We start from the raw sequence: 26,872 nt of genomic DNA, 5'->3' as shown, positions 1-26,872 counted from the left end.
ATTGTGTAACACTATCAAACAGTGCTGGGAAATGGTTGAGTGCTAATGCTAGCTGTAACCACTGGGTTTTTAAATACATTGTTTTAACTTGAAAGATTTGATGGCATTCGAGATTTTCACTAGGCTATATATTGTCTATGATAACGATTTGCCTGATTTTGTACGTTTCTACAACTTGCAACCTGGAGCACAGTGGTCTAACATTATATCAGCATCTGAGCTTCCCACCCTGACCCTGCTGCTGTGGTCCTGCTGCTGATACTAGCTTATTGATATTGGCATAGGCCTCTTTGTCATTTTAAAATAACTTGAGCTGTTAAGTATGACATCTTTTTAGGGCCATTGTAGTACAAAAAAAACAAAAACTAGATGGGGGAGTGAAGTAATAGACTTTTATCAAGAAAAAACTCAAATTTCCAAGATTAAAGTCTGAGATTAAAGTAGTAAATTTATGATAAAAACTCTTACATTTACATCAAAATAACTTAATAACTTAAAAATGAAATGAATTTACTAGTTTACAACAATGTAAAGGTCCCATGTCAATGAAGTTTATGTTAGGCTGTAGACAACAATATAATTATTGATATTGGTATCAGTTAACTGATATAAATATAGGGTTGTAGTTGCCAGTTTATTGGGCGCGCCTCCAACAAATCCTACCTTTATCAAGGTATAATAATATTTGTCCGTCCTTTGATATCAATAAGGGTAGAATGACTTTTTTCCCAACATGTTTCTTCTTTGCCAGTTTGCTGAAGTAGGTTAAAGCTACTGTGAGGAACTTTTGGTTTATGTTGATTTTGGCGCCCCCTGTGGACTTATCTCTTTGCTGATTTTGTCCTGTACATGCTTAAGTGGTGGTTTTTGACAAAAAATCTTATTCTGCTTCCTTTAACTGTCATAAGCATTACTCACTTAACTATTTCCCCTGTAAAATGTAAACAAAGGCAGCATGCGGTAAATCACTTTGTCTGACACTTACCCCCGCCAGCGGTTTTAAGCAATAAAAATAACTAAAGATAATCAATCTTGTCGCTGACGGCCTGGTTTGCTTTTGTAGGTCATATAGAGTAGTCAGAATTAATTTCAGTCTGTTTCATAACCAGCGAAAAACTCCTCACAGGAGCTTTAAGAGATTTAAGAATTGCACAGCCAGATATAAGAAGTGCTTTTAACATTTTGTCCGTCCATTTATATCAATGAGGGTAGAATTACTTTTTTTTCAACATGTTTCTTCTTTGCCACTTTGCTGAAGTAGGTTAATATAAGAATCAGTGCACCCATAGGCTCCAACTACATCAGTGGGGATCCTTATTTGTCGACGTCATTTCCCTCGACCCAACACCACAGCCTCCTCCACTTCCCCGCTGTGGGATCTGCGTTCAGCCTCCCGGAGTGTCAGGCCCAGTGCAAACAGTGTCTCTGTACAATGGAGAAGATACATTTTTAGGACTTTTTTACGCACATAAACCTGCAGTGTGAACAGCAACACGCCCGCAGCGTGAACTGGAAGTTTACCTCTAACCAGCGTTTCCGTCTTTCCCAGATTTACCCAGAACCGAAGAACGACGGCGAGTGCCTGAGCAACATAAAGGAGTTTCTCAAGGGCTGCACATCGTTTCGCGTCGAGGTAAGTACATTTTCAAATTACTGTTTCTCGTGCGTTCATACCACACCCTTTCACACACAATACCACCTTGTTTAAAACGAATAGTTTGCGTGTTTAAGAAGAGACACTCGTACAATAAACAATGGGCTCATGGAGGGGAAGGACGGACGGACAGACCCCCTGACAGAGGGAGGAGGAGTGAACTCCAAGCCGAGAACAATCACCCATCGTCCGGCTGATAGAGAGTAACTCCTCCGGTAAACTGTGGTGATACATTTGCAGCATTTTAGACCTTCTCAAGTAAAACTGGTTCATGTAACTGTAACAGAAGACCCCATTTAGTTCACATTTACGTATAGAGGAGCTTGTTTGATATTTTCCTTGCTTAATTAATGCAGAGCTTTGTCCTCCTGCTCATGCGTGGCTTTATTGTCACCATTAGTTCACACTAGCTATCAACACTTATAAGGGAAAAAAAATCGCCAGTGCAGCTATGAACAAATCAGTACCATGGTTATGTAAGCATGCTTGCTCTAACACAGTAATTAGTTATTATTATAAGGTGTAAAGTCTAAACATGTCCTCCGATTAAGTACCTCACCCTTGCAAGGCTATATTGAAATGTTTGCAGTAAAATAGCTCCAATAATTTTGAGCGAATTGAGGACAACGTGTTGTTTTTAAGGCTGTGTTGGACAGTGCATAGAAGGGTCATTGAACTAGCCTCTTTTTTGACAATACAACACTGTGTTTGTCAGGGTTGCTTCTCCCTACTGAGTCTGCAGCTGCTGAACGAGAGGTGGAGATGGGGTAAGACAGAGCACTGTCATATGAAGTGCAGAGTTAGTCCGTTACCCGTACTCGCATTGGTATTGTCTTGTGATACTGCCTAAAATGTGGCGTTGAGTTTTGGTATGTAATGCAGTGATCCGATGCAATTTATAATCACCACCAAAACTTTAAGTTTAGTATCCGGCTATGATAAACAATGACACTCTGATAGCACAGTTTGATGTTAGTCAAAGCTAGCAAAATTTCAGCAATCGGTGTTTTTCCACCAATAATATATATATTTTTAATCCTGCTGGTATCAGTTTTACTTGTTATCGGCTGATACTCAAGTATAGGTATTAGATTCAGTATCAGGAAGGGAAAAATGATATTAGAACATCTCCGATTAAGTGTTGGAAAAATGTCCTGCTGACAGCTAAAAGGCGATTGAAGCACAATGCATCTGTTATGATTACACTGGAAAAGGTCGCTGTTTGTTTTGCCTCACTACAGGGACGACTTTTGGCAACCGTGAGCAATAATCTGCAGCTTTACTGCAAACAAATATTAAAATTCCCTATGATAAACACTCATGCTATGTTAGTTCCTTTCGTGCAAGAGTGTGTTTAACCCAATGCGACTTTTTCTTTTTTAATATGGAACTGGCCAGAGCAGGATTACAGTAGTTTGGGACATGGCAGTCTTCCCGCTCACCATCTGTAGAGCAAAGATGGATCGTCTCCAGAGCCAAGAGCACTGCTGGCTCCGGCCCCAGGTAGGCGCGGCTGCAGATTAAAGCAGTGGCCGGCCGCTCACATGAGAAGGACAGACAGACAGGCAGATAGAGGCTGTGCTTTTTTCCGGTCTGACCTACCTCTTTTTTAATAGCGTTAAGCTGCATGTTTGGCTGAGCATCAACATGCTAGCTCTGCTTGGTCTGCATGTTTTGTGTGGATATTTCAACGGGACTCGTAGATCTAATTTGGATACCTCTTGCAGATTAGACAGACACTCGAGACCACGTCTGACACTTAGGCAGTTGCTGTTACTGACCCTTAACCCCTTAATGCCTTTGACCACAGGAAGTGATCATTCGGGTTCCCATGACCCCACTGGTCACACGGGAGTAGTAACCTTACCCTGCTAGGTCTACCCTGAGAATAATCACAGATCCATCTGTCTCCACTAATGGGACACTCTGAGTCCAAAGCCATCAAAAATTAAAACAAGTATCATATAGCTATCAGAGCAGATATATAATGTTTGCATTATTTAAACACCACCAGTATTTCAGCTATATGGCTGTTATCAATGATTATTTTTATCATACATATATTTATGGGTTATTTTTTGCTAAATAGAGTAACACAGAGAAATGCACATCACAATTTTCAGAGCAGAAAATCTTCAGAAATGTAGAGAATAAGGGATGACACGCACCAAATGATCGGCAGACTGGGAGTCGAGCCTGGGCTCAGTGCGTCGAGGACCGTGGTCTCTGTACATGGCTGCTCTACCAACTGAGCTAAACCAGCGCCTCTAAAACCAACATCAGGACCATCAGGATCATTGCCGATTTTCAACCTCAGTCCTATCATGCCATTATGGGGAGCTAATGTCATTATGGTAGAAAACAAAGCAATTTGGCTCTGTGGCTTTGGAGGACGCTATCCGCTTCTCCAATGGGCCCTGGAAAACCTCCACCAGATGATGCGCTTGCTAAACTACACTTCCTCAGTGTAGGACGCCCGCCTCCGATGTCATGTCGTGTTCAAAATCATCAGGTTTAAAATGTAGACTGCAGACCCGAAGATTTTTTTAGACGATCCACCGGTATATTCTCGTCATATTTCAGATTCTGTACCGCTCTGAGCCGTTGCCTGCAGCGAAAACGGTAGTATTTCACTCCAGCATCTCTCGCTTGGCCGAGGGAGGGACGCAATGCACGCTGGGTGTTGTAGGAATGTAGAATGGGCGAAACCACGAGCTGTTTGTACAACTTTCTCCTCAGCTATGGCGCCAATTTCAAATATTATTGCTTCTATTGATTACAGAGAACACCAGCTTTGACTGACAGTGGCTTTTTCCAGGGGAGAATTTCTCCTTTAATTAAAGGCTTATTCATATTTGTAAAATGCAAGGCTACAACTTGCTGGGCTGTTTAATCAAATCAGAGTTTGAAAGCAAAAATCCAATTTTGGTTCGAGTATCATCTTCACTTTTTGCTTGTCTCTGGGGCTTTTTGTCTGCAGGACTTGAAACACATGATTAGCTGTATTGGGGTCTGGTGACTAACTTCCACTGTTTGGCCTTAAAGAAGAACATCATCCTTGTCTGCATGTTTCGCACCATTGTCCTGTTGAATTGCCCAAAAACTAGAGGACTGCAAGACAACGCTGTCAATGCAAATTGCTGTCAACACCCTTAATAACTCCGACAGTCGGCACTTTCACCCCAACATCTATTATTTTCTTTTAATCCAGTGTAACTTTTTAAATATAGACTATACTGTATGTTCTCTTAGCTCCCTCACTATAGGCGCTTGTACTTCACTGGATACTGATTGTAAAGGGAGATTCATATAGGCATCTTTAGTAATCTGTGGCTAAAAAAATCTGATATGTTATAACTTACCTCATGTTGTGTACATCACACTGTTGGTCGTAACACCCTGTGTGATAAACACTAATTTCTTTAATCATAACAAGTGTGGAGCAACTCACCATGTTGTTGTAGCTTGATGAGTCACAGTGGGGTGTTGCACTATTGGCTCAGCCTGCTCGGAGGGATCATTACCTGCCTGATGCTGAGGCTCAGCGGACACGTCGAAGCTTGTCGTGTTAGTCATTATCTCCACGATGAATGTTTAATTTACATCGTGTGTCACTGTGGAGACTGGTAATCCTGTTTTTTTTAATGGAAAATCTTGGAAAAATGGAACAAAATTTGCGTGTCACCGAAAAGTTGAGTACAAATCCTGAGTGTCCGTGTCAAATTAAAAGTATATAGACGGGCGAGGAAGAGGGTTCTTTCACATGGATGCTCCCAAAGGACAGCAAGCCGTCCAGTAGCCTTTACACACACTAACACACACACACTCTCCTGCTCCGATAACACACTCTCACAAACACAGTTATTCACATATTCCCTCGGGACATATCTGCAATCAGAGCGGAAGATAAAAGAGACTCATATCTCACAGTCACTCATCCTCAATATAACTGAAGCGAGAGTAACTAATCACTGGAAGCCGTTACACAGGAAGCGAGGGGACAACTACAGTCGTCAACAGAGATACAATCACTGCCATTCATGCTCACGGAGACGAGGAGGGAGTCACACTGATAGTGATACACACAGGGCTCACACTTTTACTGCAGTTAAAGGAGAAGGCTGGCGTTATTCTGCATTTTTCATTCTGTCAACATGTCCAATGAAAAAACACAGCTGTCAATGCAGTCAGTCTGTTTCTTATGACTTTCCGGCTTCGCTGCCCTGTCTGTGACACTCTGCCAATCTCACAACGTTCTGATTCCTTCATAGCAACACCCAAGTTGTTCTCCTGACTTCCCTTATAGCATCAATATATCAAACCTCATGCTTAATGATGCATTTCACAACTGTAACCAAATAGGGCTGCACAATTCTGGCCAAACGATAATCAGTAGGGAATAGCGGCGTTATCCCTCTTGGCCTGCGACCACTCATCATGCTGCAGTTTGAGGTGTTTTTTCAGGTGGTTGGACAAGTTAGTTGTGTTGCTTTGTGGCGCAGGTTTCATGCACTCTTGTTATTTTTTCTTGCTTGACTTCTCTCGCCCTAAATCCAAAATACCCCAAACAACCGCTGACGAGCCGTTTTGAGCACCAGCTCTTTGTCTTCTTTTCCAGACATTTGATTTTTGTTTCTCCTAACCGGTCTCTGCTGTTTACTCTTCCACTCTAAACTGCCGCTGCAAGGTAGGCGCTCATGACATGACGTGCCAGCTACCCCCAAATGTGAGCTCCCTAGTTTAGGGAGCGCTTGATTTGAATATGCAGCACGCATTTTAAACGGCAATATCCCTGTCAATCATGTTTATTTAATCGCAGGAAGCTAAAATTGCCATCAGTTGTGCAGCCATACAACCAAGCGTGCAGGGGTAGCTTACGGAAGCCAAATCACTTATATGTTTAAAATGAATATGTTGTGTTATTCATTGCAAGTAATTCTAACCTTCACTCGACCAACTCAGCAAATTCTGATGAATTTAGCAACACATGAATCTTTCCCATCCTCACCTCAGATCCGATATGACACTAAAGCAACATCAGCCTGAAACCACTTTTTGACGCTAATTTCAAAAGGCAGATGTGTGTTTGTTTTTTTTCATTATAAACACTGAAAAGTAATTTTGTAAAACTGCGCAACCTTTTAGCGTTTAGGTAACGTTACTTAAACATATGACCGGGTATCTTTTCGCTGATCATGCTGCGTGCGTGCCTCGTGTACATGCGTAGTACTCGCTTCAGAAAAATCAACTTCTGCCTCTTTTTTTTTTTTAGATTATTTTTTTGGCTTTTGCCTTCGTTGTATAGCACAGCTGAAGGGAGACAGGAAATGTGGGGAGTAGTGAGTGGTGGATGACATGCTCCAAATGATCGGCAGACCGGGAGCCAAACCTGCGATCAGTGCGACGAGGACTGTAGCCTCTGTACACTGGCTGCTGAGCTAAACCAGCACCCCGCTTCTGCCTCTTTTTCAGCATGCACACTATTCAATCGCAATCTTTATCTGAACTTGACCTGAAAACAGTGGCTTCAGGCATTTAATATAACTTTATATGAATAGCCAATCTTCTCACTGATTGTCTGCTTTGCTTTTGTAGGTCAAATAGAAGCATCAGTCTGTTTCATAACCACTTATAGACGACAACTCCCATAAACCCCTGCTACTTCAAAAAGTCAACAAACTATGTTTTTGATATTGTTTTCTTTTTTTTAAATGTACTTTTCTGACCATTTTTATGCCATTATTGATAGAGAGAGAGAGAGAGAGAGAGAGAGAGAGAGAGAGAGAGAGAGAGAGAGAGAGAGAGAGAGAGAGAGAGAGAGAGAGAGAGAGAGAGAGAGAGAGAGAGAGAGAGAGAGAGAGAGAGAGAGAGAGAGAGAGAGAGAGAGAGAGAGAGAGAGAGAGAGAGAACAGTGGATAGGGTCGGAAACGGGGGAAGAGAGAGTGCGGCCGGCACGCGGCAAGGGGCCGAGGGTGGGAGTTGAACCTGGGGCCGCACCGAGGACTGTAGCCTCTGTCTATGGGACACGGGATTTGACCGCCGAGCTAAACCAGCGCCCTCGATATTGTTTGTTAGAGAGACTCAAAGCAGTAGAAATGAAATAGTAGTATGATAATAATAACATGCAGCTCTCTGAGAACATTTGAACTTAATGCACTTATAGAACATATAGCACTCTATTCACATAAAGAACGATTGTGAGGCTTTCTTAAGACCAGGATGTTTGTAAAAGGAACTAGCTCTTTTAACTTTTATTTATTACTGGCTTAATTCTGGATTAAATATCTAATCAATCAAATTATATAAGAGGTTAGTTAAAGATATAAATAGCAGTTAATTCCCGCCCTAAATCTCTCCCTTTCAAACATTTATGATCCAGCTCTTCCAGAAGTCGACGAGGGAACTCGTCTCCTGTCAGTATCATTCTACTTCCCATAATTCAACCGCTGTTGCTGAACAGTTTAAAAAGTGTCTATTTGTAGCTGCTGCAGATTTTTTGTGTGTCTGCTGAGCTCGTGTGTTTCGCCCACTACTTCTGTCAAAGGTAGCGAGAGTTATCGATCGGCCGCTCATTGCTGGCGGCGTAGCCGAGTGATGACACAGTCCTGCTGCGCTGGAATTAGCGATTAGCTTTAAAAGGGAAATGCACTTTGTGATGACTTTGTGTCTCTCTCTGTCCTCTCTCTCACGCAGCCGTTTGAGGCCAGTGACCTGCTGCTGGGACTCAACTTCTCCAAGGTGCTCAGCAGTCTGGTTGCTTTGAATAAAGTGACTGCAGGTTAGTCAAATTATGTTCAATGTGACAATATGGGTCTGTAATATGGTGCATGTGGGTGTTTTTATCAAAAACTTTCTGTAGTTGTGAGTGTGCCAGTTCTTACAGGAGATAAAGGTCAGGTGTATTAATATACCTCCCTCTCTGTGCAGATATCGGCGTGGGCAGTGATTCGGTGTGCGCTCGACACTCTTCAGCCCTTCGCATCAAGTCCTTTGAGTCGCTGTCCTCTCAGGCTTCACTGGGCCGGACCTCCAAGCTCCTGCAGAACCAGTTTCGCAGTCTGGTAAGGTCAACACACTAAAGGCACCGTTTACCACTGTATATCTGGGTCAATAAGAAGATGGACACAAAATTATAAAGTGATTTACAATTTCACAGCTTGTGGAATGCTGAAACGATGGCTCTAAATCGAGCCCACGCTTTTTCCTCCCTACCCTGCTGTTGACTTGAGATTATTTGACACATAACAACCAGGGTTCCCACGCGTCCTGGAAAACCTGGAATATCTGGAAATTTAGAGACTAGTTTTCCAGTCCTGGAAACACCTGGAAATTGATTAAAATGACCAAATATCCTGGAAAAAATGTATGTTGTCCATGTAAATTTAAATTTAATTTAGCCCCACGCTCAGCACAAGTTTGCTGCCTCAACTCCGGTCAGGGATCCCAGAGCTGTCACATTCACAATCGAGTCCTGCGAGGGGTGTAAGATCGCCGCCTTTAGACGCTTTGTAACCAACCGAAAGACGATAGAAAAGTATGACACTTGAATTGTATAATCTTTTTTTTTCTTCAATACATTGCTATGTCCTTTCAGGTGTAACTTGGATAGATGTAGTCTTAATGAACGACTTCGCTCCATCATTGCACCTCTGTGCGTTTTACACAGAAGACAGGTGTAATAATCCCGCCTTGAACTGGCAGTGTAAAAGGGGCTTGAGACACTTCATCGTGAACCCTGCATCATCAAAAAAGGAGGAATAAAACTGGGGTTAAAAGTGTCAGTACTAGGCCTACCGGTAAATGATATATTTGAGCAAGTGATGTCCCGTATTGTCAGGAAAAACTCCTGGAAAATGTCCTGGAAAATAATTAATGTTTGCATATTCACCAATGAGGCAATCAGTAGCCAACTTGAGGCTTGCATTTTCATAAAACCTTTGTAGAGAAACAAGTGCACTAACCTCGGCAGCAGTCTTACTATTCAAGTCACTGACATGTGAATAATCTCAAATGGAAATGAGATGGAAGAGATCCTTAAATGCAGCTGTAGTTGTCTTGAACCAGCATGTTCCTTCGGAATAAAAAGCACTACGACAGCTGTAGTTAGTTCTCCCTGTGATGGTCGCACTTGCCTTCTGTGCAACAATCAGTCCCAGTCAGTCAGTCAATAGTTTTGAGTCATTCCATTCTGTCGTATTTTACTAGTTTACTAATTGTTTCGTCAAAATGTGGCTTCCTAGGCTACACTTTATCAGTGGCTGTAACAGTAAGCAGAATAGAAAGAGCCGTTTAAACTGCGAGCTCTGTTACGCCTCATCTTTAATGTTAAACACACGGAGGCAGAGTGTCCAGGCGAAGCCGTTCCGCCTCTGAGCCGGCATCTGAGGTAGTAACAGAGGCGAAGCGGTGTAAACAGAGGAGCCAGCAGGGTGGAGCTGTGCCGTGTGTGTGTATGTGAAGCACACGCTTGCTTAGTTTACATGTCGCTTGCTTTTGCCTCTGGAATCCCAGAACGCTGTGTAAAAACACACACGGGGGCGGCTTCATGTCGGAGTTGCTTCATTCAATGACCAAGGCGGCATGACGGCAGAACTTTGTGGGGCCCCGTGTCCACATGGCGCCTTTTTCTGGCAGGAAAGCGCTGGCAGGGTGCTGGGGAGCGCTGGGATGTGGGGTTAGAGAAAAAAGGCTGCACGCGGGTTTTGTTTCTATGATAACAATAAGTTTAACTTTTTAACTACACAGCCGACAACAAGCTTACAATGCATAGGGCGATAAAAGCATAACGCTTACCTGCAACATTTAGTGTCTGGCTGATCTGCTCCCGCAAATGGGCTGGCGCTCAGAAAAAGGCGCTATGTGGACACGGGGCTGGCGCGGAATTGCAATGTAAAAATGGCTGAACAGTAGAGGTCGCTAACCTAAAAGAAAACACTTCTCTTGCCTCTATCCAACCCAGCGAAGAAAGAGAAAGAGGTGCTAAGAAATCTGTTTATATGTGATGTTATTTTTGGCTGACTGTGGGGTCAGCCCTACACATGGGTCTGTATGTGACTGACTGACTGAGTGAGTGAGTGACGGCACTTTAACAGCCGGAGAGAGAGAGAGTTGTGACATCTCAAATGGCGGCTCATGGAGCATATTGGACCTCCACTGACGCAACGCTCTGTCTATACGGCTCTGGAAGTTTTATTAAATTGTCCCATCTCCAATCAACCATGGCGATACTTCAAAATGTGCATATAAATGTTGGGAAACACGACCAAAAATTGTAAAAATTTCCTAGAAAATAAAATTAGGTTTTGACCAGTTATAGTGTAAATAGAAAGAAGGCAGCACCAAGCTGCAGTGACAGTGTAAATGTTAATTATAAGATTAGTTTGCAACACATTATCGTGTCTGCGGGGTGGAAATAAAGAGTGTGAGGAACCATGATGAGTTATTAATGTTGCACCATAATTGTTTCCCTTATTTCTCAAGATGGATGAATGGATGAAACTGTTCTTGTTGATACTTGCCGTCCTTATTTTACATCCGTAAAAGCTGTTGTGGTTTTCCTCACAGCTGACTTTTCCTTCTGCTTCTCCCCCTCTTCGTCACATCCTGCCGTCGTCTCACAGGACATGTCAGAAAACAGCGGGCAGCAGCTGCTGGTGAAGGCGCGTTTCAACTTCCAGCAGACCAACGAGGATGAGCTCACCTTTAATAAGGGTGACATCATCAGCGTGACTCGTCAGGAAGATGGCGGCTGGTGGGAGGGGTTGCTCAACGGAAGGAACGGCTGGTTTCCTAGCAACTATGTTCGTGAGGTCAAAGGCTCTGGTAGGTACCTCAGCTGCCTTTTTAAGACGTTTCCACAGTTATACAATAGTGCAGTGATTCATCACATTATGTTCAGTTTGTTTCAACCTCTGAATTTGCTGGTCTTCCTCTCCTACATAAGTCTACGAGTGATTAAAGAGCAGCTTGAAAGACTAAATAATTTTCTATAAGACGTTTTCACATCTGTCAGTCAAAGTGGCAGCCAGTCACTGCATCACGGTTTCCATCTGGCCGTGTGACAGAAAAGCAGACCCACATCTGCTGCCTCCCGAGGCCTGCTGGGGTCTGCTGTTCTTTGCTTGTTGAACAGGTTGAGATGCCGCGTGGCGAGAGATGGCTGCTTGAAACATCCACTGTTTGACAAATGTTTCATTTATTCTCTAAAGATCAGTTTGTGGTGAGGGACAAACGATCGAAGAATTTGACCAGGGCTGAGTCTTTCAGAAAATTCTTACAACCAAACTGATTTTAATATATTTGAGTTATTTTGCGGGAAGACAGCATGAATATGACGACAAAAGTGTTGGTACAGTGCAACCACAATAGAATACAAGGTAAAAATGAGACAGGTAAGATGAACACAAATAAAAACAATATAATAATATTTGGCATGAGATAATGAGATAATGCTGAGATGTGATGTTAGTTAGGAAAGATGCGAAGATGGTGGTTACAGTACTGCTCTATTTTTTCCCCCACAATTCTTACTATTGTTATGTACATTGAATTTAAACACAAGGGCCATGCCTGATGTGTGCATCATGGATACAAAGCAGTGTGAAGATGTTTAATGTTCAGGTGAACTACAGTGACTACAAAGAATTTTGTTAAAGGGACTATATTGACATTCACAGCAGAACACACATTTTCAGTTTGTAATTTCTGTCGTAGCATGTGGAGTGTTTGGACTGCACGATTCGCCTCTAAAATGCAGGATAATAATATATCGATTCATACTTATGTTGGTGCTGAGGCTGCAGCTACAGGCATAAATGTTCAGGAAGAGCACTGTCAGGTCAGGTGTGTGATCCCAGGAAGGGCATGCGGGTTTTGACTGCTGTACCACGAGGGCTTTGTCACTTTAATTTTGAAACTGGAATTTGTTGGATAATTTTCTGCTGTGGACCTTTTTTCACTGGAATGCACCAGTGGATAAATAAATCAAGAGCTTTTTCTGCAGCCTGGTCTGGCTACTATCTGTTACAGCTCAAACATAGCACCTTCTACAGGTAACTGCAAACCGCGGTCGAGCACGTCAGCCACGTCGATCAGTGTTAGACTCATTTCCTTTAACACTGTTGTTTATATTACAGAGATTATTTGCAAAAAAATCAGTTTGGTCCGGATACCATACTGGCTGTTACTCCTCTTTTATATGATGGTTAATACATCATGCATGAGGAACTTGAGGCTCAGTGTTGATTACAAATGTGTAGCAAGAACTGTGTGCCCTAACTCATTCCTTCTGTTTTCCTAAAGTGTCCCCCAAGTCTGGCACTCTGAAGAGCCCGCCTAAAGGCTTTGACACTTCTGCTATCAGCAAGACCTACTATAACCTGGTGAGGACAAAACCCCACAAATCCCTCCCCCTTAAGGCTCCGCCTCTCCTTTCTCACTAACGTCATTTCAAATGAAAGGATTCAGTTTCTTTTATTTAATGAGTGAATGTTTCAATCTCTGCATGTAACTCTGCTTTTGCAATTCAGTATCTAGTTCTAGCTCGCCTCTTTCTAAACAACTTGACATGCTGTCTCCCTCCTTTATTGTCTTGAATTCTCTGCTGTGAATGTTTTCGTAGCTGTGGGCAGGTGTGGATTGTTGAACTGTCATCACAGCGGCATGAAAAGCAAACACAATTGATTTTCCATCAGTTTTCTTCCTCTCTCTCTCTCTCCATCTCTGACACATAAAGCAGGATACATATTTATATTTCTGATTTCAATCACAAAGGATGATTAGAGATATTTTCAAATGTTTTTTAATCACACCTGTTTTTAAGGTGCTCCTGGCTGCTTGTAGTTTACGTTGTTGTTCGTAGCCAACAAGTGTTTTACTGCCTTAAAATGAGACATAAATTAAGTAGCTCACTTTCCAAACCTGTCCCATGTTGAAACTCTGAAGCAAACCATATTTGGTACGCCATGTTTTATGTAATTTCTTTGGGTGTTTGAATTTAATTTTCCTTTTAATGTCATGTTTTATGGGCTATTATTTGTAGCAACTCGTAAACTATAACTGTAATCTTTGAAAAATTACTTTCTCCTTCCAATTCCCGAGGCAGGTACGCTTATTAAATTAAGGCTTTTTTTACTCTGTGTTGTAGGTGCTGCAGAACATTTTAGAAACAGAGACGGAATACTCCAAGGACCTTCAGAGCCTCCTGACGAACTACCTGCGACCTCTGCAGGGCATCGACAAGTAAGACTCATTGACACATAAAGCTTGATGAGACCTGAACCAGGTTATTTTAGCATGCTTGTTACATAACAGGAGCCTGGATCAATCAGATTTTCTACTCTTCCCTAAATCCTGATATTGTTTCGTGTGTCACGGAATATGTCGTTGTCGCTTTTTCTTTAACCATCCCGTCTTTTCCTCACAGACTGAGCGGCTCAGACGTGGCTTTGATTCTGGGAAACCTCGAGGAGATCAGCACCTTCCAGCAGATGCTCGTTCAATCGCTGGAGGAGTGCACCAAGTGAGTCCCTCCCTGCACACACAGCCCCACTGCAGCAGCATCCTCATGTTTCATAATAAGCAGAGGGACATCTAGTGTCGGGCCGACTGTACTGCGGGGATGTTGGATTAAACCATAGACAAAACATTATATCACACATTTTGTTTTTAGCTGACAGCACACATGAACATTAATATATTACTTTTTTTCAAACATTATATTATTGTGTGTCCGTTTTTTCTTCTGCAGGCTTCCTGAGAGCCAACAAAGGGTGGGAGGCTTCTTCCTCAACCTCATAACACAGATGAAGGCTCTTTATGCCGGCTACTGCTCCAACCACCCCTCTGCAGTCAACGTGCTCACGCAGCATGGGTACGTTTACACATCAGCTACACATTTTGTTCAATTTTTACAGTGTTTTCAACCCTTTTTTTGTGCAGCAGGGAAATGTATTCTGTTGTTGTTGGTTATCTTTGTTAAACAGTTGTAGCTCCATTGTGTTTGCTATTTTGTTTGGCAGCTATTGTGCTCACTATGGACCCTTAGTGTGCACTCTGCATGCAGCTGTTTGTTATCAACACAACTGCAGATGTGGCAATTTTATTTTAAGAGAAAGCCGGCTGAAGGAAAGAGCCAGAAATGTTCAAAGATGCGTATGTTTGCAGCTTAAGGAGAAATTAAAGTGACTGCAATGTGGTAGAGATAAAATGATGAACCTGATTGGTAACAGAATTGCACTAAATCTAGAAAATGCTATTATTAAAAAAGGGATAGAATCACAAAGGGACCAAAGGAGAGTCAGAAAAAGTTCAGAGGAAAGTCACACCCAATACAAGATGACTAACATGATGCCTCAGCAGTTTTGAAGTAGCAAAGGCTAGGGTTCATTTTCAATGCTATTCACAGCTGTACTCAAAATCAATCAGTTTTCTCATGCACAGATCTGTTGAGACCTGCTGCAGTACAACAGGAGTCGACTCAACCTGATGAGGCTTAAAGTTGAGCTGAAACGGCATTTCGAGAGTATCTAGCTTCCGTATCGTGACGTATTTCAGAGTGAAACAGGACGTGCAGGCGGGACATATCATCAGAGGGATTTGATTTGATCGTTGAGAAGTGGGCGTAGACAGACGTTCTCCACAGCGCAGTAGCTAGCTAACTGACCGAGCGTTCTTGATGCTCTGCGGCTAAATGTTGCAGATTGATTGGTTGAAATTGTTTGGTGCTAACTTACGTAAGCGCGGGTGAAATTTACCGGGAAAAAAAATTATCGAATTTAGATATAAGAATACGAAGAAATTGATTTTCTGTATTTTTTTTTGGCCTATATTGTCAAATAGATGCACAATATTACCGGGGATGTGATCTAAAAGGATTAAAATGACATTTTTCATTTCACCTCGACTTAAATTAATTTATCTGTGAAGAGGTTGGAAAAAAATTAACTCAATCAAAAATGTAAAAATGCATCTGTCCTTCGAAAAACAATCCAAAGCATACATAGCAGATCCAAAGGGAAAAGTTCAACATCGCATACAAGTGTTTTCAGCTTGCAAAGCATTGTGGGTTGCTCTGCTGCTTTTCACAGAGAGATGAAATGAATCCTCTGCAGTAATGAGATATGTTTCAACCATTTCATCCAATAACTAGTAAATTCATCCATGCAAAGTTTCAAGGAGAAAGTCAACCTTTCCATATTGTACATTTCCTTCACAATTTTCTATCCATTCTAACTTTGTAGGAGGGTCTTCAATCATCCATTTCCTGTTTTTTTTTTACTGGCTGCGAGCAGGATTTGGAGAAGACACCGGATATTGAATTTGGTTGGAATATTACAAAGCACTCTGTGGGATTTAGTATGTAGAATTAAAAAAGCCTTTATGTCACATGATTTTACTGCCACCAACTTAGGTCTCGTTCAGGGCCATTGTCAGCAGTGATGTATTACTTCTACTACCTCAGACCTCAGTAATACCCCTTTCACGTGGGTTTTTCCCAGACCTGGGAAGACCTGCTTATATATGCTGATTGTCTCTTTTCCCAGTGCCCGTGGAGTATACTCCTGTCGGTCTCTTTTCTGCTGCGTCACCGTTTGACGTCACAAACGCGCCAGAAACTTCAGATCAGAAGAGGCTCTCTCACCTCGCTGTCTTGCCAGTGTTGCTGCATCTTGCACGAAACAAAGAACCAATTTGCCGTTGTATGTTGTTCGTCTGTATTTACGCGACAGCGGCCGGAATGTGCGTCATAGCATCGCGCCAGAAAGGGGGCGGAGATTAGCGTGTCGACCTGGGTTTTGTGTTCCCATCAATGCCGATCGGAGCTGTGGCGAATCATTTGACCCCGGTCTGATGCCGATGTAGCCAGGTGTTAGCGGGTTTTTTGACCAGTGGGAAAGGGGCTTAAGAGGGTGGAATCTGGGAGTTGGGTGTGCTTTTCTTTTATGTAATTGTATATAGGAATTCTATGAACATTATGAGTCATTATACTTTCCAACAACCTCAGCAGATACTGCTATTAAGACCATATCAGTGAGCAGCATGTGTCAGCTTTCATAGAGGTCTGATGTTCGTGTTTCCATTAATGTGTTTTTAAGTCAATAACAGATAACTAACGGATGCCAGGAAGTCACTCTCTGAACGATGTGCTATTTCCAAACCCTGTGAAGTTACTGTCTGTCCTGTTGATAGAAAAATCCCTGTGGGTTAGGGTCACATTAAGGTTACATAAGAAGCTGAATGAGTAATTTATTTCTCTCTCTTTCCCTCCTCTTGCAGTGACGTGTTGGGGGAGTTTATGGAGGGGAGGGGTGCAGTCAGTCCGGGGATCCTCACTCTGACTACAGGCCTCAGTAAACCCTTTATGAGACTCGACAAATACCCCACCTTACTCAAAGAGCTGGAGAGGCACATGGAGGTGTGTATCCAAGCATCTGTCCTCAGCTTTGATGTCACGATGCAGCTTTTATAACCAATCTTTTGTCATTTCAGGAGAGTCATCCAGACCGGCCAGACATTCAGAAGTGCATGGCCTCTTTCAAGAATCTGTCTGTAAGCTGACCTCACTCCCTCTCCTGTCAGATGCAGCATGTAACCAGAGCTAATATGAAATGAGACGAATTAAAAGCAGGAGTTTAAGCAGCTGTTTGTTTACATCGTTTCAGGCTCAGTGCCAGGAGGTGCGGAAGCGTAAGGAGCTGGAGCTGCAGATTCTCACCGAGTCCATCCGGCTGTGGGAGGGGGACGACATCAAGACCCTGGGCTCTGTGCTCTACATGAGCCAGGTCTTAGTCCAGAGTCCTGGTTCAGAGGTACCAGCACCAACTTCTTCCACCCTTTGCACTTTCTTTTATTTATACTGTAAACTGCTATGAATATTACTTCTACACAAAATTTTGTTTAAAGGGGGGGTATTGTGCTAATTTCAAGCTTCATATTTCACTCTGTGATACCTGTGGAGTAGCTTAGCATAATTTACACTTAAAAAACTCATACAGCATCTGCCTGAAACGACTCAGTCAGCTCTGTCCCTTTAAGAAACCCCGCCCCTACAAGCCCACTTTCTTCTGATTTGCCAGCTCTCTGAAGCCTGCTGAGGCTGCACTTTGTGACATCACAAAGTGCAGTGTGCAGAAATAACTGTGTGAAACCTGGCGTTCACAGCAGCCTGCAGACAGAGCTGAGAAGCCTGGGGATTACTCCAAAATACTTTTACCTACAGATTTGAAACTTCACCCATGTTTAGTGTGGACATCCAACATTGTAACATTATATATATATGTCTTAAAATGTGAAACAGCATAATACCCCCTCTTTAAACTGTGCAGTATATTTGATGGATGGAAAGCATGTATCGTCCCCATTCACGAAACTTCACTGCAACCATTTTTCCTAGTAAGAGTACCATAAAATCCGCAATATAAGTTGCATTACAAAATAAGATGCAGTCTGTTTTTGGGGGTATCCAGAAGGAAAAAGGTTTTCTATTGCTATTTATTAATAAAAACGTGTATAAACATTTATTCAACACTTAATTTATTTTCATTCAAAATACACAAATTATAGCCCACCATCTGCTTTCGCCATGTCAAGTTTGCAATCCTGCTAGCTACCGGTGCTGTAGCTAGCGGTAGCTGGCAGCCTACGGTAACGTAGATTGTTGTGAGGGTGGCGGCTGGAATGGCGATCATGAGCATGTCTTTGACGAAGTGTTAGCAGCAATCGAGTTAGTTTTCCTCGCTTAAAACAGCGAGGAAAACAGCACTGAGATGTTGTAGCGAATTGGACCTGGAGACAGTTTAATGCAGAGGTGTGACATCACCACATAACAACGGACAACTTTAGCTAGATGATAGCGCCATCGTCTGGGTGATATACCCGAACACAATAACAAACCTCTGCATTTTATACCGGTATATAGGACACAGCCACACTTTTTAGATGAAAAAAAATGTATTAAAAGTGCGTCTTATACACTGAATTCTACGGTACTTGTAATAATATATTTTGTTAAGAAACATTTTTCACAACACAGATTTGACACCCATCTCTTTGTAGTGAAAAAACAATCCAGCATTCTCAAATAAGGTAATCATAAATCATAAGAACCCCCAGCAAAACAAATCAATAGAGGACTTTACGCTAGTGAGCTAAAGAGCTTTTTAAAGTCACTTATGACTTTATACACAATAATCACACTAATGGAAATTCACAGCAATCAACATATCTTGTGGTTTTTGTCCTGGCCTCATTCCTCTCTCTGTCTCTCTTCTATTCTTGGAACATCTTCCTGTTCGTTAGGAGAAGAGCGAGCGTTACCTCATGCTCTTCCCTCACGTCCTCCTCATGCTGTCTGCCAGCCCCAGGATGAGCGGCTTCATATTCCAGGTCAGAAATAAACATATTCTGCAATCAGTCCCATTTAACTCCCCCTCTAGTGTTAAACCTTAGAGACTTGTGCTTAATATAATTCATAAAAGCTTTGTTTCTAACGTGATGATCTCCCTCTGCAGGGAAAGCTGCCCCTGGCCAGCATGACAGTAAACAAACTAGAAGACTGTGAAGCTCATAAAAACGCCTTTGAGCTAAACGGTAAGGCCAATGATACGAGCAAGGTGCTGAGTGTTATTACACATAATGCCTTCAACAATATTTTCTCCATCCCTGCAGGCACGATGTTTGACCGGCTCACGGTGGTGTGCACCAACCAGCAGGACCTGCAGGACTGGTCTGAACATTTGACCAGACAGATCAAACACACTGCAGCGACAGCGCCCAGCCACAAACCGCTCACTGTTCCCTGCCACACGGTCAGAAACGAATCATTACACACACAACTACAGATCAGTTTTATTCTTCATTCCTTCCCAGTGTGGGGTAAACATTGTTAATATATATGTTGATTTCTCACAGATCTTTATATTATGAACCCTAAATATGTGCCATTAAGACTCTGGCTAACATAATGCCGAGCAATCAACTAAAATGATGAAATAGTCCCGTGTGAAGTGGCTCGTTTCTCTCACTTGAACAGCTGTAATATACAGTTAATCAACATTCAGCCTTGTTACATAAAAATCAACAATAATGATCATTTTAATAACAACAGGCCACTTGTATGTTGGTGGAAAGCGCTCACTGTCCGATCATTGTCCACTATGTTCACCAGCTAAGGTGCTTTTCGACAGCAGGAAGTAGGAACCTTTTGAGGATAGCAGGAACCAATGTCTAAATTTAGTAGTACCTTTCAAAGGTCCAGAAACTTTCAGGGCGGGGCCTGCCGTGCTGATCGTTTCTGATTGGTCGAGTACTCGCAGCGTTTCACTTGATAAAATAACTACTTAATATCACTCACCATTTGTCTTCTTTGTGCCCGATAGCGCGGACATGTCTCTGCCAGCTCCCGGCCGATCTCTGTAATGGCATTTAAAATCCATCTTGCTTTTCGCTTTGCTACTAGCGCTCGTCTCCTTTCCAGTGTTGATTTAATTAATCTATTTGCAATGCATTAAAGCGCGATCAATAACAGCACAAGTTGAATCTCCTCCATGCTTATAGGCTAACTGTAGCGTCGCGCAAATGATGATACCGGCCCGCTCCTCGTGTTTTGTAACGTCATCTTTTTTCCGGGACTTTAGGCCCCTGTGGAAATGCAGACAACAATTTAGACCATTTAGTTCCTTGAAGGGAAGTTCATGGCACTAAAAGTTACTGGTACTTTTGGAAAATCAGCAGGAAGGAACCAAAAATTTCAAGTTGCTCAAAAACCAAAACAAAGAGCTGAAAGATGCTAAAATGTTCCTGACTTCTGTTTTCATGTATGTGTTTCTTTTTTCTGTGTTGTGATAGGTCATGTTAATTAGTCTGTTTTGTTTCATTCCTCAGCTCCCATCTCACCCTCTCACCCCGTCCCGGCACGCCGAGGGGAGGGGCATGACCGTGGCTCCCACCTACCACACCCTGCCTCACCCCTCCTCTCACGGAACGTCTCACAGCACCTTGATGTGGGGCCCGCTGGAACCACCTAACACCCCAAAACCCTGGAGCCTGAGCTGTTTGCGACCTGCACCTCCTCTACGACCCTCTGCTGCCCTCTGCTACAAGGAGGTAAGATACCGTTTTTTATGTTGGAAAAAATTCTTACATGTTTAATTGCCTTGCAAGTTATTAACTTTTCCTTCCGCCCATTTACAGGATCTCAGTAAAAGTCCTAAGAGTGTGAAGAAACTGCTTCCAAAGCGCAAGCCTGAGAGGAAACAGTCTGAGGAGGAATTTGCCTTGAGGAAGAGTAGGTTTAAATTATTCTCTATTTATTTTTGAAGGATTAATTTGTTCTTTATTGTCGGGGAACAGTTTGGGAAATATCTTATTTGCATTCTTACTGAGAGCTGGATGACAGATAAACACCATCATTTCTGCTCCCTCCTTTTTTGCTAAGCTAAGCTAAGCTAATCTACTAGCCCTAACTTCTTACTTAATTGAAAGCTAAGGCTCTGCTAGCCATTCCGTTGTCTAGGAAGAGGACCATGGGTGGCCGATGCCTTTTCCGTCCCCTCTTCCCTAAAACAACCACCCTGAGAAGATGAGACTGCCAGCGACTTGTTCTCTTTAAAACCCCTTTTAAGAACATATTCTGATAAATGTGTTTAACTATTTTTTTATGTTTGCAGATGCTTTTATTTTTGTGTAAAACTGTGGTCAGACAGCCTAATTACATGTAAACTCAAATGTTCCCTACTTTTTCTCCAGGCACAGCTGCTCTGGAGGAAGATGCCCAGATCCTGAAAGTTATCGAAGCGTACTGCACCAGCGCCAAAACCAGGCAGACTCTGAACTCCAGTAAGAAAACACTTAATCTTACTTTTACATGTGCATGCACAAAGAAGAGCCGTTCAAACTGGCGCCATCTGCTGCGGTACCTGCATTCTGTTACTCAGTGCCTGTCTTTAACACCGGTGTTCTGAGCTGATCTTTCTAACAGTATCTTCTCCTTCTGTCTGTCTCTCCTCCACTCCTCAATTTTTTCAATGAGTTCACTCTTTTTTCATCATGTTTCGTTTTCTCCATACTTCACTATAATTTTCTCCTTGTCTCCATGTGTTCTGAAACACCCCATCACCCCATCCTGCATCTCTCATTGATATACATCTCTCACGCCTTTTTTCCCCCCGCCTGTCATTTCCTCCCTCCACATTCACTACGTCACTGCAAAACTCGACCCGCCTCGACCAGCCTGGCAAGGCACTGACCTGATGCACAACCACGTGCTGGCCGACGTGGACAGGTCCTGTGTGGACCCGCCGGGTCGCCGTAGCAGCGTGTCCCGGCCTGAATTGTCCTCTGACCTCTCGGAGGACTCTGACTATGACTCCATCTGGACCACCCACAGTTACAGGATGGGTTCGGTGCCGCGTAAGAGCTGCATCTCTCACCAGAACTAAAGAACGTACAGTACTGCCACGCTGTGCTAAAAATGTAACGTACAGCGGGCTTACCTCTTTTACCTTCAATGTATTAAAAGAAGCTAGAATTTTTTAATTTATCTATTTATTTTCTATTATATATTTGTTCATTTTTTTGTTAACTTATTTGGTTTATTTATTTTTAGACTGTTTGTTCGAAGATGTTTTAAGCATCTCCCTGTTGCCTTGCCACTTTCCCTTTTATGTGCCTCCTCTCTTCGTGTAGTTGTCATGCAGTAATAGTCTGTAATTCTTGTTTATTTATCTTGAATGTGACCACTCCCCTTGTTTGACCATAAAATGTGGCGGACTCTCTCAGCAGGGAGTAACGGGAGGTCGGAGTGGAAATAGGGGAGGGATAACCAGGGGGAGGGAGAGATGGGGACTGAGCTTTTCCTGTCTGATATTCAGATGTAATTCAGGAACGAGTGTATTCTATTTACCATGTACTACTTCTCTCCAGTATGTGTTTCTAGAGTATGTATGCTCAAACATAGCACAGATGCCATACACACATGCACAGGTTCAGGCACACATGCCTCTGCCGCCTGATGATATAACCGCATGCAAATGAAATATCCAAATTTTTATCATTTTGTGTCACTGCTGTTTTCATGTTTAGATCTTGTTGCCAGTCCTGAGCAGGATTAAACTCAACCACATGACCAAAAGATATTTAATACTAAAATTCACAACTTCATTTAGTGCAACATAGTTTATGATTTGCCGTAGCTGCTACAGAAAAAGGAGTTACCACAGACGCTTCACTGTTTAGTCAAGCCTTTCCTTCAGCTAGTTGACTAAGAATGGTGAATTTAAAGGGTCAATTCACCCAAATTAGGAACAATTTTGCAGATTATTCGGTGTATTTTTTTGGGATCTAGACAAAGTAAAAAAAAATTTGGTGCTTGCAGCTTTGAAAAAATAGATTTAAAAAAAATCCCCACCCATATGTTGGTGAATACAAAGACCTCATTGTCACCAGCTTAATTTCAAGTATAAAATGGTTTACAGCGTGTTCAATAAGGACATACAAGGATTTACATTTATTATTTAAATCCTGTAAACAGTCATTCCAACTAGCTCCATTTGTAATGTTGTGGATGCAGAGACCTCTGAGACTTTCTGCAAAGTTAGATAGATTTTTTTTTTGTATTTTTGGCTGAACTGACCCTTTAATTCAGCAAAACTAATAATTTGCTGTATTGTGTTCATCCTTTCAAGCCTGATCTTCCATCCAGTAATCTTGCTGTCTGTCAGTGGTTCTACAGGGTTACATTTATATTCAGTTTTTAACCTCAAGTCAGTTACAAAATAAAAAGATTCACTCAAACTAGGCAAAGCAGAACAGCCTGATGCGTATAATCTACAAAACTACAGCGTCACACACCCACAGTCCTTTAATGCAAATCTAATGCCTTTGTTAAATGACTCCTACAAGTTGAAGGAATACTTTGACTTCTTATTTTCTTCGTAACTGTTAGATGTAATGATTGATTTCACTCTCAGAACTGTCAAAATAAAGCTTTAGCCAGTAGCAGGTTAGCTTAGCTTAGCATACAGACTGTAAGCTTGGCAAAACAGCAAGTCTGGCTGTCAAAAGGTAACATAATCCAGCTACCAACACCTGTAAAATTCCCCGTTGAAATTACTTTAACGAACAAGCTATATCCTGTTTATTAAAGAGCTTTAGCGGCGGTTGTTGTGGATATTTTTTAAACCTCTAGACAGAGCAGGGCTAGCCGCTAATCAGTCTTTCATAATTTATGCTAAGCTATGTAAAAAAAAAAAAAGTCCAAAATCCATCTCTACATAACACACAAACATGTTATGTGTCAAGAGAACAGAAAACAACTCGCTTTAAGTTAGCTAGGCTAGCAGCTGCGCAACCAAGCTTCTAGCTTACGCTTGAGATTTATTGTACAGACATGGGAGTGGAATCAATCTTGCCGTCAAACTTTCTTCCCAAAATACCAAACTTTTCCTTTAAGCTGCCGCTGTAACCAGACTGATAATTTGAACACGTTAGCGTAATGTCAATAGCAAACTTCCCTTGTGTCACAACAAACTAGCACCTATGCTACAGCCTCATTAGCCAGACAAGGCTTTGTGTTGTGTGGCTTATGAGGCTTCCCATGCTTTCTCTTGCATTAATGACTATTTTTATGAAGAAGTATTTTTCCAGTGTTGGTAAGTACAGGTTGGCATCCACTTAGAGTCTATCTCCTCTTACAGCAGGCAATGCGAATGAAATGAATGGAATATATTGGTCCATTTTACGGTACTACTTACTGTTTATGAAATGATTTCTGTAATGTATTCATTATTTTGTATACAGGCATTTTTTTTATTTATTTATATTTCATTCTGTATGTCAATGTTTACAAAACGATCCCTTGAACAATATTTTTTTCTTTTGTTTTTTAAATTGTATTGGTCTGTATGAAAGTTTACACTGAAAATTATAACATGACGTGTTTAAATTATTTTGCACAATCGTGTAACGGGCCACGACGGGGATAGAATCTGTTAAATTCTGTACTTTTTGTGTGTATGATATAGTCCTACAGGTAGACTTGAGTATTTAGTGTTACAGTAAAGTAAATGCTCATTCGTAGTGTAAATTCTCACCCTCAGTGTTTTCAAAGCATTAGGTGGGGGAAAAAAAAGAAACAAGAGAGTGTGATTATACAGGAACATTTCTATGTAAACTACTCATTCAACCTCAGAATACTGTCAGAGTGGACTTGAAATATAAGAGCACATAGTCTCCCGTCTGTAAATAATAGTTGTCATGGAGCAAGAAAATAAAAGAATCCATTCTACCTTCTATGAGTATTTGAGCTAAGAATATCACTGTCCTTATATCATGTGCTATACTTTGTGACAGGTGTATTCTGTGGTTAAAAAAAACTTAACTGTGGGGCGGGCAGGGTGATGACACCAAATGTCTTTGACCAACGTTGTCCTCTGTGCGCTCTAATGCTGTATTCAGTTTACACATGTGACCACGTCTTATCTGCAAAACAGCGCCTTCAGTGTATTTGTCCTACGCTGCTGAAGTGTTCGAGTCCCAAACGCTGTATTATGAGTTTTGAATAAATCTGTCATTTGGTATACACTGGCATTCTGGTGGTTTGTTTCAGTGACAAATCTGTTGTGTGTGCTGCATTTGGGGAACATGATGGAGTTGTAATCTTTTGTGCAATGTGTCTTGTGTGCCTCTCATTTCTTCTCACTTTCCTCTTGCTCTTATCTGATATCTGCTCTTTGCATGACTAACACTCTACTACTACCAATTGTGGTCCATGTTTGGTTCACTTTGATGCGTCACGTGTTCCACTAAAGAAGCTCAGAAGCGTTACTTACAAAAGATGAATCACTACTGACTCATCTAACCACAAGGTGAGACAAAGCAAAGTACCAACCGTTCAGTGCTCTTCTGTTGTGACACAGGGCCGCGAAAGGACACAGGGCCGCAGGTGATCATCCCCGGAGAGAAGAAAGTCCTAATGGAGGGTCCCAATCGCAACGGACAGAGTGCAGCAGAAGAAAAGTAAGATAATATATAAATCTCTATTACATTTCTCATTTCCCCGATTTAGTCTAGTTACTTATTATAAAGATAACAATGTGTTAGTAAACTTTAATACTCTATATAGGCGCTAGGAAGCCCTTTGTTTCTTACCATAGACTTAAGTCTTTAAAAAGGGGTCACAAATATATAGTCCCATATTTTTCAAGAGCTCAGTTTTATGGAACACCTAGTGCTGTGTATTGTTGGGACTCTTTTCAGCCAGGCAATAAAACATGCTGTGTTTAATGAGTATTTCTGACAGTTTATGTGGAATCATTTTCAGATTTGGCTATCTTCTGAGGACCACGTCCAATAGCTTCCAGTGTAGTCGGTAGATGACCTGATATTAGCCAAAATGTTCTCTAACGTGCGGTGGCAATTGTTTACATTCTGACTAGCAACTTGAGAAGTGAGAATTAAGTTGGAGTTTAGAGACAAGGCTTTCCTTTTAAAACAAATATAAGCAGATCAATGCAGATACATCTTTTTAAAAAGGTAATAAAAAATAAATTTACAATGTGCTATCAGACAATAGCAAAGGATTTTTTGTTTTGGCTAAGGCACCTGCCTCCTTGGACTGCAACTGAAACACTTCCTGTACACAAAGCCTTGTTCCTTGCCTACAGATTTTGTATATGAATATATATTTTTAGAAAAGCTAACAAAAAGTCAATGTGCTGTCAGATGACAGTGTGGCTAATTGATCTAGATCCAAAAAAAATACAAAATATTATCAAATTGTTCACTTAAGGTCAAGGTTAACACTGTGATTATTCTTAAACAAACTGCTTTCAGTTTGAGCTACTTCTCTGAGCTCTTAGTGTAGGCTGACATATTTTTAAGTGTGTTTTAAAGTGATAATCTCAAAGATCTCAGTTTCGTTCTCTTTGGCAGCACCTTTGGCGATAAACCGAATCCAACCGATCAAATTTTATAAATGGGAACGTTATGGCCCTTTTAGAAAATTAACTAAATGCAAAGTGAATTTAAGATGTCGTTATATAATACTGTACATGTAAGTATGTGAGTGTGAAGATGGACTTGAAAATGTAAACCTTGCCTTTAATAACCAGTCGTGTGTCATCACTGATGTGTACATTTTATCATCTTAATTAAAGGAGCCTCGTGGACGTGGTGTATGCCCTGAGGGATGAGGTTCAAGAGCTGAAACAGGTGAATGAA

General features: G+C 41.7%; 1 protein-coding gene across 2 annotated transcripts in view; it reads left to right on the top strand.

The window, feature by feature from the left end:
• arhgef7a (Rho guanine nucleotide exchange factor (GEF) 7a) overlaps positions 1-26,872 on the top strand; it is a 30,801-nt gene that overhangs the window by 2,956 nt on the left and 973 nt on the right. The window contains exons 2-21 of one of the 2 annotated variants that reach the window (XM_069662911.1): positions 1,550-1,633; positions 8,348-8,432; positions 8,582-8,715; positions 11,275-11,476; positions 12,956-13,035; positions 13,800-13,894; positions 14,079-14,174; positions 14,403-14,525; positions 16,931-17,069; positions 17,144-17,203; positions 17,317-17,463; positions 18,953-19,039; positions 19,165-19,243; positions 19,322-19,461; positions 20,537-20,758; positions 20,846-20,939; positions 21,401-21,490; positions 21,884-22,063; positions 25,570-25,669; positions 26,809-26,863. In XM_069662911.1, the coding sequence (XP_069519012.1) occupies positions 1,550-1,633; positions 8,348-8,432; positions 8,582-8,715; positions 11,275-11,476; positions 12,956-13,035; positions 13,800-13,894; positions 14,079-14,174; positions 14,403-14,525; positions 16,931-17,069; positions 17,144-17,203; positions 17,317-17,463; positions 18,953-19,039; positions 19,165-19,243; positions 19,322-19,461; positions 20,537-20,758; positions 20,846-20,939; positions 21,401-21,490; positions 21,884-22,063; positions 25,570-25,669; positions 26,809-26,863 (2,292 nt within the window). The remainder of the gene's footprint in view (positions 1-1,549; positions 1,634-8,347; positions 8,433-8,581; positions 8,716-11,274; positions 11,477-12,955; positions 13,036-13,799; positions 13,895-14,078; positions 14,175-14,402; positions 14,526-16,930; positions 17,070-17,143; positions 17,204-17,316; positions 17,464-18,952; positions 19,040-19,164; positions 19,244-19,321; positions 19,462-20,536; positions 20,759-20,845; positions 20,940-21,400; positions 21,491-21,883; positions 22,064-25,569; positions 25,670-26,808; positions 26,864-26,872) is intronic. The other variant, XM_069662910.1, reaches the window with a different exon arrangement.

Source organism: Semicossyphus pulcher, unplaced genomic scaffold (genome assembly GCF_022749685.1).
Source record: "Semicossyphus pulcher isolate SPU_LCO1_2020_fin unplaced genomic scaffold, fSemPul1.0.p SCAF_15, whole genome shotgun sequence".
Classification (NCBI taxonomy): Eukaryota; Metazoa; Chordata; class Actinopteri; order Labriformes; family Labridae; genus Semicossyphus; species Semicossyphus pulcher.
Note: the sequence above shows the minus strand (reverse complement) of the source record. Positions and strands in the feature narration are given on the sequence as shown.